The sequence below is a fragment of the Lactuca virosa genome, chromosome 3 (assembly GCF_052849685.1).
Source record: "Lactuca virosa cultivar CGN04683 chromosome 3, Lactuca_virosa_CGN04683_v6, whole genome shotgun sequence".
In the NCBI taxonomy this organism is placed as follows: Eukaryota; Viridiplantae; Streptophyta; class Magnoliopsida; order Asterales; family Asteraceae; genus Lactuca; species Lactuca virosa.
The window spans coordinates 60,807,042-60,823,125 of NC_136428.1; the positions used below are offsets into that span (position 1 = coordinate 60,807,042).

General features: G+C 33.3%; 2 protein-coding genes across 3 annotated transcripts; both read right to left on the bottom strand.

Moving 5' to 3' along the window:
- Window positions 1–1,660: 1,660 nt before the first annotated feature.
- Window positions 1,661–5,503, bottom strand: LOC145165808 (uncharacterized). Of its 2 annotated transcripts, XM_079084706.1 has the most exons (14): window positions 5,115–5,503; window positions 4,386–4,537; window positions 4,200–4,299; window positions 3,985–4,122; window positions 3,732–3,836; window positions 3,314–3,513; window positions 3,110–3,211; window positions 2,913–3,029; window positions 2,710–2,766; window positions 2,528–2,594; window positions 2,372–2,425; window positions 2,180–2,254; window positions 2,057–2,092; window positions 1,661–1,957 (listed from the first exon to the last, which is right to left on the bottom strand). In XM_079084706.1, exons 2-14 carry the CDS (start codon window positions 4,433–4,435, stop codon window positions 1,844–1,846), a joined length of 1,215 nt encoding a protein of 404 aa, XP_078940832.1. In that variant the 5' UTR covers window positions 4,436–4,537; window positions 5,115–5,503; the 3' UTR covers window positions 1,661–1,843. The 2 variants fall into 2 exon arrangements, with proteins under 2 accessions (XP_078940832.1, XP_078940833.1); XM_079084707.1 differs by lacking the exon at window positions 5,115–5,503 and having other exon boundaries at window positions 4,386–4,667.
- A 5,075-nt stretch (window positions 5,504–10,578) lies between these two features.
- Window positions 10,579–15,012, bottom strand: LOC145163578 (uncharacterized). The gene is made up of 4 exons (XM_079082404.1): window positions 14,635–15,012; window positions 11,318–11,569; window positions 11,003–11,188; window positions 10,579–10,869 (listed from the first exon to the last, which is right to left on the bottom strand). Exons 1-4 carry the CDS (start codon window positions 15,010–15,012, stop codon window positions 10,579–10,581), a joined length of 1,107 nt encoding a protein of 368 aa, XP_078938530.1.
- Window positions 15,013–16,084: the final 1,072 nt, after the last annotated feature.

Here is a 16,084-nt window from a genome sequence, read left to right on the forward strand (position 1 = left end):
CACTTAAACACAAAAGATATTGACAAATTTGACAGATTATAAGTGACAAGACATTGTACCTATATTCCTAAATGGACCATTTAGCTGACGACGACCAATGATATTGTTGTCCACTTAAATTCAGCAGCGAGATCTACAGACAATCTATTAAATGGTTCAATTTTAGATGCGCTAGAATGTGTTTTCCACTCCTGATATACCCCGATAATCAAGAACTTCCAAAGAACTCTTTACTTTAGGTGAGTAGACAATCATTAAGAAAGAAGTCAGATATAGAAGTGCATATGTTTTATCCCAGGTCGGACGTCTTCCAATCACACAGATGGAACAACATATGACTAACATAGATAGGGGGTGGAGAGATAGTAGGATGCATATGTTGTGTCCCAGGTCGGATCTTCCGATCTCATCCCCCAAAACTGAAATAATTGGATTTCATCGGATCTGAAAAAACAAAAACCAGGAACCTCTTTGTCTTCTCCGACGATACAATCCCAAACCATTGGTGAAAATCGATTTGAATAAGCAAAAATAATGATATTTCTTTGAGGGAACGAAAATTAAGTTGTTATGAAAAAGTCGTAGAAGACAATTATATACCGAGTTTTGTGTCTGTCTGTAGTCTCTCTTTTTTTTTTTAAGTATTTACGAATCCATTATAATTCCATTATTAGTTTCTAATTTAATTACCAAAACATGGTAATTTACTTTTTAATAGGTTTAAAATCTCTATATTTTTTAATATTTTTTTACTCCAGAAAATTTATATTTGACACAAAATAGCATTCAATTTATAAATTTTTTATTTTATTATGAAATAGCATTCTTCTAATTTACATTATATCTTTGTATATCTTCAAATCTCAATCATCTTATTCAACTCTCTTATTAAATTATGTCATATAACAAAAACTACATAACATAATTTGCTTATGTAAAACTCTTTCTTGCATGTTACTTTCGCTACCATACAATCAAATTAGGACAGGAAATGTCAATTGTCACACGGGACTTAAAAGTTGTTTTTTTAGATCGGACCCCAAGTATATCCATAGAAACCCAAATTAATTCAAGAGCTTTTATCTCGAAGATATCATAACTCAAAATTTCCTAAAAACATGAATAAAGATGTTAGATATAGATTTTGAGCAAAAACAATCTTGGTTTTAAAGATTGTTGCTTTTTAATCAGAGAAGATCTTGGAGTTGTGTTGTCAATCCCTTCAATTTATTTGCTTTTCCATTCATTAGTTGTGTATTTATGTAAAGGGCAACAAAATATAATTTTTATGTAATCGAGAATGAAAAATTAACGAAATTCTTACTTAAAATAAAATAAAATCTTTAATCTTACAATTTTTTTTATTTAGAATATGATTAATTGACATCGCTCTATAAATAAATTCATCATATTCATCTATATTGCCTCCTCTAACAACCAAGTGGTGTTAGCTTTTGAAAGATCTCTCCTATGACCTATGTGAAAATAGTATTTTCTAAACTATAAAAATAAAGTAAATCTCAACTTAAACCTAAAAAAAAAAAATACTATTTTCTCAACCATATCAATCATCCATGAAAGCCCATACTGCTTTGGTGTACTTTACCAATTCTTCATCCACAAATTTGTATGCATAAAGACAATCATATTCCATCTCATCTTTGAGAAAAACCATTTGTATAAATAAATATATTAGGAGTATAATTGATTGTAACATATCAAACTCATTTACTACCAAACATCTATGTATTTCGTATGCTATGAAACTATGAACATCTAGCTCTCTATAGAGGTTAACAACTAAATAATCACAATGATAACAATGTGGTATAAAAGTAACCAATCAATGTCTCGTAATATTTAAAGGGTCAACCCCAATTGACTTATAATAATCTTTATCAGCATTCGTTACACGCTCACGAAACAACTTCCACTCATTTTGACATCTTTCTCTCACCTGCCATCAAAAGTTAAAAACCAAATTTTTAAAACCCAAAATTTAAATTCTGAATCTTTGAAAAGAAATAAGATTATAAAACGACAAACATTTACATACCCCTTGCCATGGTGCTTTCCCATTTTCTCCTTTACCCTACAAATAGAACAACAAAGATCGGTCCATATTAAACATAAACACATCCAAGCTCATGAGGACAAATATGGAATTTTGATTTTTTACCTGATTCCCAAGTGAAGGTAGACCTTGATGAACTACCCATTGTGCATCAACTACTCCAATCTTCTCATGTGCAGGCTATGTACGAAACAAATCAAGTCAATTCACTTTTCTTGAAAACATGCTGTTTTTGTAAAGATTTTGTTTTCATGGCTATAAAAATCAAAAGCAAACTAATCGAAGGTTGTTAATTACCTCAACACATTTTTGGAGAGCAAAGTCAAGACCCCATCCATGGATCAAATCATTCTACATTTATAAATTGAAAAATTAGATACGATTATATTCCATCCAAGATTTTATATAAGGTGAAATGACATGATCATATATCAATATCATCATATGTCATACCTGAATTAAATGCCACACACATCTCCAAGATTCTCGAGAGAAAACCGGAGCCATAATTTCTACAAATCTGTACACATAATTATAAAAACCATGTCATACCAACTATACAATCATTCTTTGAATGTCATTTATGATGCCAATTTAACCATTTTAAAAGTGATTCTTTTAGGGTTTATACGTACGCTGCACATGGAGGCAAATGTGGGTTACTGCACCAACCTGGCTTCTCCTCCGTTACTCTACAAACACATAACATTAATACATAAAAAAAAATTAGCATAAATGTAAAAAGTTTTCATTTTTAACAATCTTTAGTTACTTCTTTTAACAATAAGCAGATTTTCATAATGAAAAGCTCCAAAAATTGCAAGATTTTATCACTTACTTATGAACTTCACGATCTCCACGTCTCTTGGTCATCTGCCATGTTAAACCCTTACTACTAGAATCCAATCCAGGCTGTGATATCTCTAATTTATGCTTCCTCACAAGTTTAATGTATCTAAAATATATATAAAAAAAAAGATTATTATACAATTAGCTCAAGTTAATTTAATCAAGAAAAATGTGTCCAACACTCACTTTTCAGCATTGAAATGATCAACCCCAAGATCTTCATCCCACATAAATATGAAGTCATATGGGGCAACAATGTCAGGGTGAAGGAATCTTTTTGCATACCACCTTTAAAACGAAGCACACAAATGTTAATAATCATAAAGTCAAAGTCAAAGATATGAAATTAATATAATGGGGATAAATTGAAGGGGTAAGAAAAGTTGTTACCATTTTGTTTGCTTTGCTACACTTATATGAATAGCACGCTTTGACCATTCAAATTCATCCCATTCTGTTGTTCGGCCATCATAATGGAAGAGAAGGATTGTAAAATTATCAGAAAACTTTTTTACTGCTTTATCGATGTTATATCTTTGATTATAACCAACAGTCAAAGTTAAAAGATACTTTGGTTTTCTCTTTAGGTCCTGCAAATGCAAATGCATAAGGCGTATTACTTTCAAGAAACTACTTTTTTCCATCTTTTTATATTTTTGTTTTGTGGGCCCCGTTTATATGGTACTAAAAATGAGTCATTAATCTTCTGAACCATCGTACTAAGCTTCTGAAAAATATCCAAAAGCAAGTACTTCTATATGTTCAAAAAAAACATATGCTAAAGATTTGTTAAAAAAGATAAACAAACCTCACTAGGTTGACCATATAATCTGCGAGGATATAAATCTGATTCAGAAGCAAGAATAGCTGGAGGTAGTCTTTCTGCACCTCTAGGGTTAGATGAAACCCAAATCTGCATCAAATTTTTCTTTAAATAATCAAGATATAAAGTCGTTCAACTCAACAATAAAGATATGATATGCATGTCATTGGATCGTGTTAGGTCAAAAAGAGTAAACTTTACCAAAAAAAAAGTGAAAATTATAAGCAAATATATATACCTTTGATGGATGAGGAAGGTTTCCTGCTTCCTTTGAGATTTTATCCCTTGTGACAGATATCACATTTAAGATTGTTTGTGTAGAGTGGCCTGAATTTTTGTCCCAAATGTATGTATCAATGGGAGGAATGAGTTTAATCTGTCAAAGTTTAAACAATTAAAAACTTGTTATCAAAGTAAAAATAATCCAGAATAGTGGTTTTTTGCATGACTTACATTTGATGGTGAATAAGCTGGAAAGGATGCGCCAATGAAGAACCCAAAAAGAATACCAACTGTGATTGTTAAAATAAACCTCATATACTCGTTTGATTTCCTGAAAGTTTCATTATTTGGATATAAATAAACATTAAAACAAAAAAAAAAAAAAAAAAAAAGATTCAACAATGATGAAGATCAAACCTTCGAATAGTCATAGAGTTTCCCTTTCTTTTACTTTCTTCAAAATTCATATTAACAAGAACAAATTAAGCTGCAAAAGCAGCTTAATTCTTTGGTAAAAGTTAAAACCCAAGCAGCCGAACAGAATTACAGCTTTGACCACAAGGTAAAACCTGAAGAAACTCATAAAAGAACATGAAGAATTATTACAACTATGAACTTAAAGCAGAAACGTAAAAAACTTCAACTACCCAAAAAAAACAACACGAATGAAAGATCAAGAACAAGTGTCGCAGTGGGAACAAACTCACAAAGTGTGATTTGTGACATAATTCTTATAGTGAACTGAATTCCATACAAGAAAAAGACCAATTTAATTGCCTACAAAACACATGTGCTTCCTCCTTCAATTTCATCCACATATTCGGCAATTGAACCAATCATGTGCCTACTTTTACCAAATTAAACATGCAATAGTTGGATTTCCCCAGCACCCATCATGAAAAAAAACTATATTTCCAAAATAAAATCATACAACACCCCACAGAGATGAAGTAGATAACTTAAGCGATAATAATCGTTAAGAGCCCTAACCCGTAAAGATGAACGAAAACGTGTTTACGTGCTCACATTCAGAGACTAAAGCAACGAAAAGTTTATAAGATCGTTGACCTTGACCCATACAAGTAGAACTAATTTGTATATGTTCCACTCGCTATAAGAATGATGGATTTTTTTTTAAAAGAGTACCTGGGATTGTTCTTGAGATTGAACACCAAGAATAGTTCGAGAAACCAAACGTAGGTTGAAAGAGCTTTAATCTCGAAGATTTCGTTACTAAAAATTCGATATACCAAAGTTATTGTCGAGAGACAGATTCTTTCGTGAAGATTTTTTGAAAAAAATCGCGGTTTTAAAGATGATTGCTTTAACTGGAGAACAATCTTGGAGCTCTGGATTCTGAATGCTTGAAATTATTCGGTTTTTTCTTTATAGAAAGGGTTTTAAGTAGGAATTCAGGTTTCCAATTATCGAAATAATCTTCTTCGTAAAGACCAAAAACTGCTTCTTTCCGCGTCTTGTCGACGAATTTTGTTTTTTTGAACAGACTTGTTGTCGACCAAATTATTTCGTGGCCTTTTTTGAATTCAAAGATTTTGAATTTACGATGAGACTTTTCTTGATTTACTTTATATTAAGAAAATGAAAAAAAAATAGATGATTTAATTAAGTTATATCTATTTTTAAAAATTAACAATTTACATCAAATTGCTCTACAATACCAGATTGATTTTTGTACTTTAAAAATAATATACCAAAGACTATAAAATATTTATTGGATCAATTTAGTTGTGAAAATAGGATGGAGTGGTTAGGTGGTCCAATTTATTACATGCAGCTAAAAAAAATTTAAAGATCATTACTATGATTATTGATTATTCTCTTAAAATCCGACAATAATTTATTAAGCATATATTTTTTTTTTCTAAAACGGCAAAGCAAATATTAAATAAAACCAATGTTTAAATATACGTTTTGCTAAAAGACATACCATTATTTCATCGAATATATAAAGCGTAAGTATTATTTCGTCCTATATATAAAGCGTAAGTATTATTCTAAATAATAATAAAAATATCATTGATAACTTGTAGAAAAAACGGAACCTATGAATATGCATACAAGCAAATCGTTATATAAAGCGTAAGTATTGTTCTAAATGATAAAAAATATCATTGATAACTTGTAGAAAGAAAAAAACGGAACCTATGAATATCCATACGAGAAAATCATGGTGGTTTTGATGGTAAAGTATATCAGAAATCTCAATAATAAGTAAATGAATAAATCCATAATGATTAATTAAAAAGGTGACTGAAGTTGTAAACCTTTTTAAATATATATTCATTGTGTATTAAATATTATCTTTTGAAAAAAAAAAAAAGTACGAATGTGCGATCTAAAGGCACATTTATGATTCGTCAAAGTGAAGAATAGTTGCAATTGACGTGTCTAATGGAGGGAAAAGGCTTTAAGCCATATGCATCGTGTTATTTGGGCTTAAGCCTGGTGCCACGTGTCTAGACAGTATTTAATGATTGGTCGGAGGTTGGACTAAAACTAAATGAGTGGACCAGTTTAGTACACTAGGCAATTTGTTTGGTTAACGACTTTCTTTGTTTTCTAGGCGTGTAAAACCGATCAACGACTTTTTATATTACTCGTATTTCAACCCAAAGCTTTTTTTTCCAAGGCGGAATTAAGGAATAAGGATAGTATTAGGGACCAAATATCAAAACTTGAACCAGTATTGAACAAAATAACTGATTTTAGCCATTCGGTTCCACCTTTTTTCCTAAAATAACCGATCCTAAGTCAGGTGTCAACAGCCGCTTATATTTCATTTACATACATTACACATGTTTATACATACACAAAAACAATAGTTCAATTGTTAACTCCACCATCTTTTGTTCGTTAGCTATGGTGAATCTTTTGTTACATCTTGCTTACTCGAGTGATAATCCTATAAAACTTTGGGAAATTGTCATAAAATCCTTTAAGTTTTCCAAAAAAAATGTCGGTTTTACCGTTGGATTAGTTTTGGGATAATAAAGCTGGATACTTTCACTAAATGTTTTGAATATCTCATTTAAGGGGTTGCACCCTTAGTAGACGGTTACCCATGTGCTGATTTGGCACTTTAGGTGACATGTCAAACATGAGCCTCATTTTATAACCCTCTCCCACATAACCTTTCTCCCTCCCCCTGTTTCTTGCATCCTCTCACATCCACAATATTCTCCCACGCAAAATGCCAACATCTTCTACAAAATCAAGCTAGAATGTGAATTCACGATTCAAGAAGAAGATAGAAGTGAAGTGTTGGTGTGAAGATTTATGCCCTGTGTTTGTTTCACGTACACTAGAAAATCCAGGCAAGAAATTTTGGGGGTGCCCTAATTATAAGATAAAAATCATTTTCCCTTTTCTTTATTTCATCATCCTGAGATTTTCCAGTAGGATTGCACTAAGGGTTTTATGCACTGACCTAATTATGTAGGGAAAATGAGGTTGTGGGTTTTTCAGATGGGTTGACGATGAAGGAGTTCAAAAACAATATATGATGCCAGAGTCAAATCGGCTTACAGAGCAGCGACAAATGATGGCATTAATGCAAATGGCTGTTGTTTTGTTAGGAGCTATATTGTTCATGATTGTTCTAGTAGTATACAAGATTTAATGGTAGTTGGTTGTTATGCCACTAATATTGTGATCTTGAAATATGTAGCTTTTGATGGTATTTATGATACTTTTGTAGGTATATGTAATGTTAGGATTGTAATTTGTAATGTATGGATGTTGATTGCAATGTTCGAATGGTCAACTTCAGTAAATGGAATTTGGAGTACAAGTTGGTTTGTTTTGTAAGTATATTGCATAAAATGGTATTGCAATAAATTGAATTAAATGGTAATTGGTATGTATTAATGTATGGATGTTAATTGCAATGTTGGATGATTAATTTCTGACAATGGAATTTAGAGTACAAGTTGGTTTGTTTTAGATTGAATTAAAATGGTAATTGATATGAATTTGGAGTACAAGTTGGTTTGTTTTAATGCTTGTATATGCATAAAATGTTATTTCAGTAGATTGAATTAAATGGTAATTGGTATGTATTCGCACCTTTGCATCAAGGTACATTGCATAAAATGGTCCCTAAAATGGTACATTGCAGAAACAATTGGTGAATGGTAACAATTGTTAACTATTTTACTAACTAAAAGATTGCATAAAGGTACATTGCATACAATGGTCCCTAAAATGGTACATTCCAGAAACAATTGGTGAACGGTAAAAATTGTTAACTATTTTAGTAACTAAAAGATTGAACATAAGATAGAAGGGGGTGTATCCATTACATAAAGTTTAATTACATACTACCAATATGTAGCAGCCATCCATTTGTACCAAAATGCCTAAACAATGCACAAAAAAGGCAACCTAAATGGTAACAAAATAACAATTGGATGCATGCTGCAATCAGTGGGTGTACGAATGTTGTTGTACCAAAATGCCAAAAAACAAAGTTTACAAAAGTGGCAACCTATATCATTCCCACTACACCCCCATCCCCCTTCTTCTTAACAAACTACTCCAAGTTGATTGGCTTTACAGAAGAAGAACCACCACCATCTTTGTCATAGACACCCTTAACTTTATCTTGGTAATCCTCTCATATGTTTTCCTTATTCTCCTAACCATTAGGACAACCTCATGTCCTCCATCATCACCCTGATTTCCCTCATCGTCACCCAATTCCTCAACACCACCTTCAGGTCCATCACCATCATCAACATCTCCAGGACCATGACCTTCTTCATCACCAACACCAACAACTTCATCTCCAGTACCATGAGCTTCTCCAGCACCATCACCAATAGCTTCATCTCCAACACCTTCATCTCTATCATCCAGACCAACATCATCATCAGAATGGTGACCATCAATGAAATCATTTACATCCTAGTGTAAAAAGATATAATTAGTTCACAACAATGACCAAAAAAAATGTTAATTAATAAAAGATAATAGGTCTTACCAGTTCAACTTGTGGGAAATTATTCAATTCCACTTGTACCCCTGGCATAACTTCTATTTCTATCATGCTATAACCAGCTTCTAGCATATTAGCAATGTCTAAAAGTCCTAATTGTATCTTCTCTGGGAGAATATCCTCCTGTTTGCCCTCAGTAAACTCAATTACCTCGTTATCTTCCACCACATTGTCACCCTTAAGTGGACTGGAGTTTGTGAAGTTAACCCATTGTAAAATTGCATCAATACCTTGTTTAATTTCATCATTTATTGATTTAAGCTTCCAACCAATATTGGATCCTACTTGCCCAAAAGTGTCACTACCTTGCATCACAGTTGTTTGACTAGTTCCTCCTTCTTGCATCATATGACCATCCTGAATATGAATTACTGGAACTTCCTGCACAACACCTTCTTCCTGCACCACACCTTCATCCTGCACCACGCCTTCTTCTACAATAGTAGGAACTTCTACAACTGGAACTTGTTGAACCACACTTTCACCCATATTATAACCTTCTTGCATGACATTTTCACCCTCATCAGCAACTGGAACTTGTTGAACCACACTCTCTTGAGTACCTATATTTGGAGTATTATTCCTAGTTTTTGCAGAACCAATCCTCCCACCATCTCTCCTTGTGCATAACTTCTTCCTAGGTACATCAATACTATTTCTCCTAACTCTTTTAGAACCTGCATGTTGCTTGCAAACAGTGTTATGTTTTCTTGGACTCTTCCTCACTATGTTAGAGCATGAAGGTTGACTTGGGACATTTGGTTGAGCAGGGCCTGTAGTATTGTTTTCTCTCATTCTCTCATTTAGTGGCTGGTTAGGAACAGATACGTGGGGGATAAGATGTTTTCTTGGCCTTCATGTCTTCTTTGGTGGGGGAGGCACATATTGTTTTCTCTCATTCTTACACGCCCTCTTGTTATGACCATATTCCAAACAATTGCCACATCTGGTAGTTCTTGCAACCTTCACTTTTGTTATTGAAAACTTGCTCTCCTTATCACTGGCATGCCTCTTTTTTTTGTAGCAGGCCTACCAGGCATCCTCCTAGACATTGGAGGCAATGGCTAAATGTATTCAGTTTGGGCCCAAAGATTGTTGCCATTAACAGGTTCAATGTTTGTTGGGTAACATTGCCTAAATTTCTCTTTAGAGAAGTATGCATTGATGTATGCATCAGGTGTTTGATGGATAAAATTAATTGCTGAATTTGCATGCACACAAGGGATGCTAGCCAAATCCCACAACCTACATGAACAGGTCATATCATCTAAGTCTAACTTGTAACTGTCACACCCTCTTCTGGCCTCAAACACATGTCCTTGACTATGAATTATTCCCCAAAACCTACAATCAAGTATCAAGTTAGTAACAATAATTAATGATTAACACAAGTTTTAGAAAGCATAAAATAGTACCTCATATTTTTCCCAAATCGATTCACTTTTTTTTCAAAATTTTTGGACAAACATTTGAATTCCACGTTTCACTTTCCTCATTCATGGAAGCAAACCTATCCATGATATAAATCCGTATCTCTTCAAGCATGGTGATCAGAGGTTTTTTCCTAGCATCCAATATTATTGAGTTAAAGCACTATGAGATCCCATTCTTAACTACTTCACATGCATAGCCTGATCCAAAAAAGGCTCTACACCATGTTTTTGGTTGTTTTGACATCAAGTATTCATATGAAGAAGGGTTCAAAGTCTTGATGCTTTCCATATGCCTCTTGAATTCACCTTCTGTGCAGCTCATGGAGGCAACCCAAAACAACTTCTTATACTCCAAACCTGTGAAAGCCTTTCTAAAGTTGGCATAAATGTGCCTAGCACAATTCCTGTGTTCAACATGAGGCAATATATCTTTCACAGATTCAAACATACCCTACAAGACAATGATTTAATTATGTTTGATAGAGGACAAATACGTAATAAGATAATTATGCAATTAAGTATAGGACAAATATGTAATAAGATAATTATGCAATTAAGTAGAGGACAAGTATGTAAACTTTTACCTTGTGTTGAACTGATATCACTACCAAACCTCTTCCACTATCAAGATCTAAATCATCCCTTATAAGCTCAAGGAACCATGTCCAATTAGGCTTATTCTCAACATCCACAACAGCCCAAGCAATTGGGTAGACCTGATTATTGGCATCTCTACCTATGGTTGTCAACAACTCACCCTTTATTGCTCCCTTCAGAAAGCACCCATCCAAACCAATAACTCCTCTACACCCTCTTTTCTAGTCTTCACATATAGCTTTGAAACCAATATAAAACCTATGAAAATAGTTTATCCCATCTAGATTGACAGTTACACACACCTTACATGTAGATCCTGGATTAGATCTTAACATCTCTTGTGCATAATCCCATATTCTGGCATAATGTTCAGTCAATTTACATTCAATTAGCTCCTTGGCCCATTTCTTTGCCCTACGGCATTGGCCTATAGACACAACACACCTAAACCTTTGTCTGATGTCAGTAATCATCTCTTTAAGCTTCACCTTAGGTTTATTTGCAATTTCAGTTATGTAGTTTCTACCTATCCAATCAGGAGTAACTGTAACATCCTAAAATTTAAGAGTATGTTCTTAAATTAATAAAGTAAATAAATTAAAATGAATTATATAGTTAAATCATTAAGTAATAATCATAACATAAGTTGATATGAAGTTTAGAAAGTTAGAAGTGTAATAATAACATTTTAAAAGTAAAGGGACAAAAGCGTCAAGTTGGCAAAGTTAGTTGACCAAAGGGTTGACTAAATGGAAGAGATTATCAAGGTTATAAAATGGATGAAGAAGGACTTATTATGTCAAAACATGAGTTAAAGTCATAAATATTGAGGTTTGGTGAGTTGTGGCTAAAATGAGCAAACTTAAGGGACAAAATATGAAAAATCTGGAAATAAGATGAACACCCTCCTTATATCTCTTCCAGATTCGTGATGGGCATTCTGGAGACCCTCCAATTGGCGATTCTTCATCTTATTCCATCTAGGGTTTGATCTAAGTGAAGGATTAAGTAATCAAGCAAAGAAAAGAAGGAAATCAATGCTTACAAGGTATAAAATCTCTTCCTCTTGCTCCATTTTCGATCTCAAGTTTTGGGTAAAACTCCGATCTTGTTTTTAGTTCAAATAAATGGTTAGGGTTTGGTTTTCTAACCTCCCTTGATTAGTTTTAATGATTCTAATCTCAAACCAATCAGTATATTGGTGGATTGGATGATTTAGGTGAAAACCCTCATGAACCCTAGAAAACCCAAATTGGGAATAATGTAGTTGATGATGAAATGAGATTGGATTCTATGACCTAGATGATATTTGATAGCAACAAATACAATTAGAATGCTCAAATTCAGCAATGATGGTAGAATCATGTTTATACTATAACTGGAATGGAATTGAGTGAAATGTGATGAAAACAATGGAACCATTTCTATATGAGCATTTGATGAGTATATGATACTCATAAACATGAGTTGATACTATTAGAATGGTTTTAATGCAAAAACATGAGGACTTGAATGTTTTTTAGTTGGATTTATGGAATATTTAGCCACAAGGGCATTTTGGGAAATGTATTGATTACTACATAAAGATTGACATCTAAGAAGTGAATGACATTCATGAATATGAATTGACACTTTATAGATGATACTGGAACACAAACATGAAGGGATGCTAGTAAGGTTCTAGCTCTAGTGATTGTTTTGGCCCAAAGGCCAATTTAGGAAACATAAAATGGAACTGAGGATTCCATAGTTGTATTAAGTACTTGCAATGAGACTAATTGTGGTTTCATGTTCTTGTCAACACCCAATGATGTATTAAATGACTTGGGAATAAGTCATATTGGTTAAAGAGTGTTTTTGAGTAACATGAACTCTTAACCCTTTCATTTGAGTGTTTGTAAGCATTATGAACTTAGCATTTTGATTGAGGACTTAATGAATTAAGTTGAATGTTTTGACATGATAAAACACCCTTTAGTAGTGCTTGGAAACCTTTAAAAGTGCTACAAATAATTACCTAAATGACCAAAACCATCCAAGGAAGTTTAAGACTTAAAAAGTGACTTTTTGGGGGTGTTTGGGCTGCTACGGCACGCGGCCCGCGTGACCCACGCGGCCCGCGCACATACATCAGTTTTCCCAGCTCGACCAAAAATCTGAATTTTAGTATTTTAGTCATAACTTTTGCATACGGACTTGGATTTACGTGCGGTTTTCGCCTACATTCATATTTTTGCATGAGGAATAATTTGAAATAATAAAATTTAGTAATGGAAGCTATGAGGGGTATTTTGGTCATTTTAATGACTTATGTCCATATATGGTGTAGGTAGTGTTCGAAGAGGATTGATCTAGGGAAAGGAACTAGAAGAGCATTAGCTAACCTACGTATGATTGAGGTGAGTAACTGTTGGCATTTTCCCCACTTTGGGGTACATGGCAAAATGATTTTTTTTTATAACAATGAAATACTAATGTTTTGATATATGAAACGTTTTGAAGTGAAAGTGTTAAATGCTTTTGGAAAGAATATTTAAAAAGAATGCCTTGAAGGCAAGAATGTTTTTGAAAGCAAAGAACGTTTTAGAAGAACAAATATTTTGATAATGTGTTTGAAATGTTTTGAAATGAGTATTATGATACTAATATGAAATGTGTAAAACGTGGAAAGTAATGACAAGAAATGTAAAGTAATGAAAAGGAATGGAAAGTAATTAAATGAATTGGAAAGTAATGAAATGAAAACTGCCCGGGCCATGATACCTCGCAAGAGGCACTGGAGGAATCTATCGGGGTGGCGCCTCCCCTTCGCGAGATAGATGTCCTAATGGAAATGATGTCTTTGTGGATTGATTTGTTCTTTCCACCTTGGTCTAGACTTGGGAGTGGTTCCTTTATTGGACGTAGACCCTAAGTATAAAAATGGCAACGATATAATACCGGAATTAACCCTTATTGATAAAAGAAAATGAAATATGGAAATATGGCTTGAAATTAAATGAAATGAGAAGGTATGAAATGATATTTATGACATGTATGAAATGAGTTTTCCTTGAAAATGATTGAAAATGTTTTATGGTCTAAAACTATGTTTTGAAAACATGAAACGTTTTTGATGAAAAAGTGATAAATGTTTTGGGTCTCAAACCCACGTAGCTCACGAGACATTATTGTCTTACGTATCTCTTTTTAATGTCATGTATCTCAGGTTACACTTAAGGAGAGAGAATGATAGATGGAAGTTAGAAGTCAAGTGATAGAGAATGGAGTGGAACTTGTTAAGTTCCTTATTAATTGTATTGATGTAATTCTTATTTGCTTGCTATGGTTGTATTGATGCTTAATGGTAACACCCACTGTTTTAAATTTGTAAATGTTTTTGTGGGACCGGTTTTTGTTAAATGTGGGTTAACACCCGAATGTTTTTTTAAAACCATAGCATATTAAAGTTTGAAAAAAATTGGGGTGTTACAGTAACCATAGAGCCAAGTTTGAACTTCCTACCACAAACATGAGTAGCTTCTAAAGTCTTGATTTGAATAGATCTTTCATTGAACTTTTATGAGGCATATAGTCTAAAAGGGCAAGCATTATCCTCATTTCTTCTCCCACATCTTACAAGTATTCTGCTACTGTCACACTTCTCAAAGTAGAGCAGATACCCATTGTGGACTGCATAGTTTTGGATACAAAACTTCAGCTGTGTAACATTCTCAAAAATGTCACCAAGTTTTGGTTCCATTTTGTCCCATCTTGTTTTTGGATCATGTATTCTGTACTTGTTTTTCACCTGGTCTTGCTCTTCTTCATCTTCATTACTTTGCAAGTCATCACCATGATACACTTGTTCTCTTACATCATTAGTCAAACTAGAGTTTCTAATATTTTCATCAGTTAGTAACACATTAAGAAATGCATCCTTACACTTGTCCAGTGGAGTAATGAACTCTTCGTCTGGTTCATGATCCATGTAGATGCCATGAACCTCAAAATCCATCTCATTAAGACTAGAGAAAGGCTCGCGTAAACCAAAAAAGGGTTTGTGTTGCCTTCATCTTCTGAATCCCAATCCATCAAAACAACCTGAAAAAACACGCATTATCGTTATTCGTTAACCTCTGAAGAACAAAGAACGGTAATAACACAATCTTCAAAGAATTTACACATACCCTGTGAAATCGACTCTCCAATAACCTAATCTTCTTCTCCAATAGCGTAATCTTCTTCAAAAAGCCCTAAATTTGCGACGAATGATGTCTATTTTCTGAAGGATTCTGAGAAAGTGTAGAGAAAGTGTACGTTTACGTGCAAAAGGTTGAGGTAAGTGATGGGTACACTGCTCCACGTAAACGAACGTAACAGACATGTCAACTCCTCAGTTAAGTGCCAAATCAGCACATGGGTAACCGGCTACTAAGGGTGCAACCCCTTAAATGAGATATTTGAAACATTTAGTGAAAGTATCCGACTTTATTACCCCCAAAACTCGTCCAAGGGTAAAACTGACACTTTTTGGAATTATTATGATATCCATTTCAGTGGTCATCAAAATATCTATGAGCCGAGATTGATCTTTATACTATTTTTTAAAACGAAAAAAATGCTTTTCTTGTATTCAAACTCTTGACCAAGAGAATAGAAGGCACGACAGAATCACTGAACCAATGTTATCTTGGTACTATACTATTACTAATGATGTTATATCTAAAAAAACTACAAGAAGTTTTTTTATTTTAAAATTATTAGATTTTTGTAAATTGTTTGACTATACTTATAATTATGTCTTTGAGGGGTCTTTTTATTTTCTCTAGTCCTAGGCATAAAATATGTTTGGACCAACCATGATCTCGTCCCTAGAATACACACACACACACACACACACACACATATATATATATATATATATATATATATATATATATATATATATATATATATATATATATATATACTAGAAAAGTTTGAAGCCTGTGCCAAGCACGACCCATCTAAAATAATTTGTGCATTTCTTTCACCGTTATCTAATATATGTTGGCTAGGTTGATTTTCAATGTAAATTGTTTGAATTA

Coding starts and splice junctions, on each gene's coding strand:
- LOC145165808 (XM_079084706.1), bottom strand. CDS start 4,435: ATGAATTTTGAAGAAAGTAAAAGAAAGGGAAACTCTATGACTATTCGA. Junction 4,300..4,385: donor AACTCTATGACTATTCGAAG/GTTTGATCTTCA, acceptor TGAAACTTTCAG/GAAATCAAACGAGTATATGA. Junction 2,426..2,527: donor GTGTGTGGCATTTAATTCAG/GTATGACATATG, acceptor TTATAAATGTAG/AATGATTTGATCCATGGATG.
- LOC145163578 (XM_079082404.1), bottom strand. CDS start 15,012: ATGGATTTTGAGGTTCATGGCATCTACATGGATCATGAACCAGACGAA. Junction 11,570..14,634: donor GTGACAGTAGCAGAATACTT/GTAAGATGTGGG, acceptor CTTAAATTTTAG/GATGTTACAGTTACTCCTGA. Junction 10,870..11,002: donor TGATATCAGTTCAACACAAG/GTAAAAGTTTAC, acceptor ATTGTCTTGTAG/GGTATGTTTGAATCTGTGAA.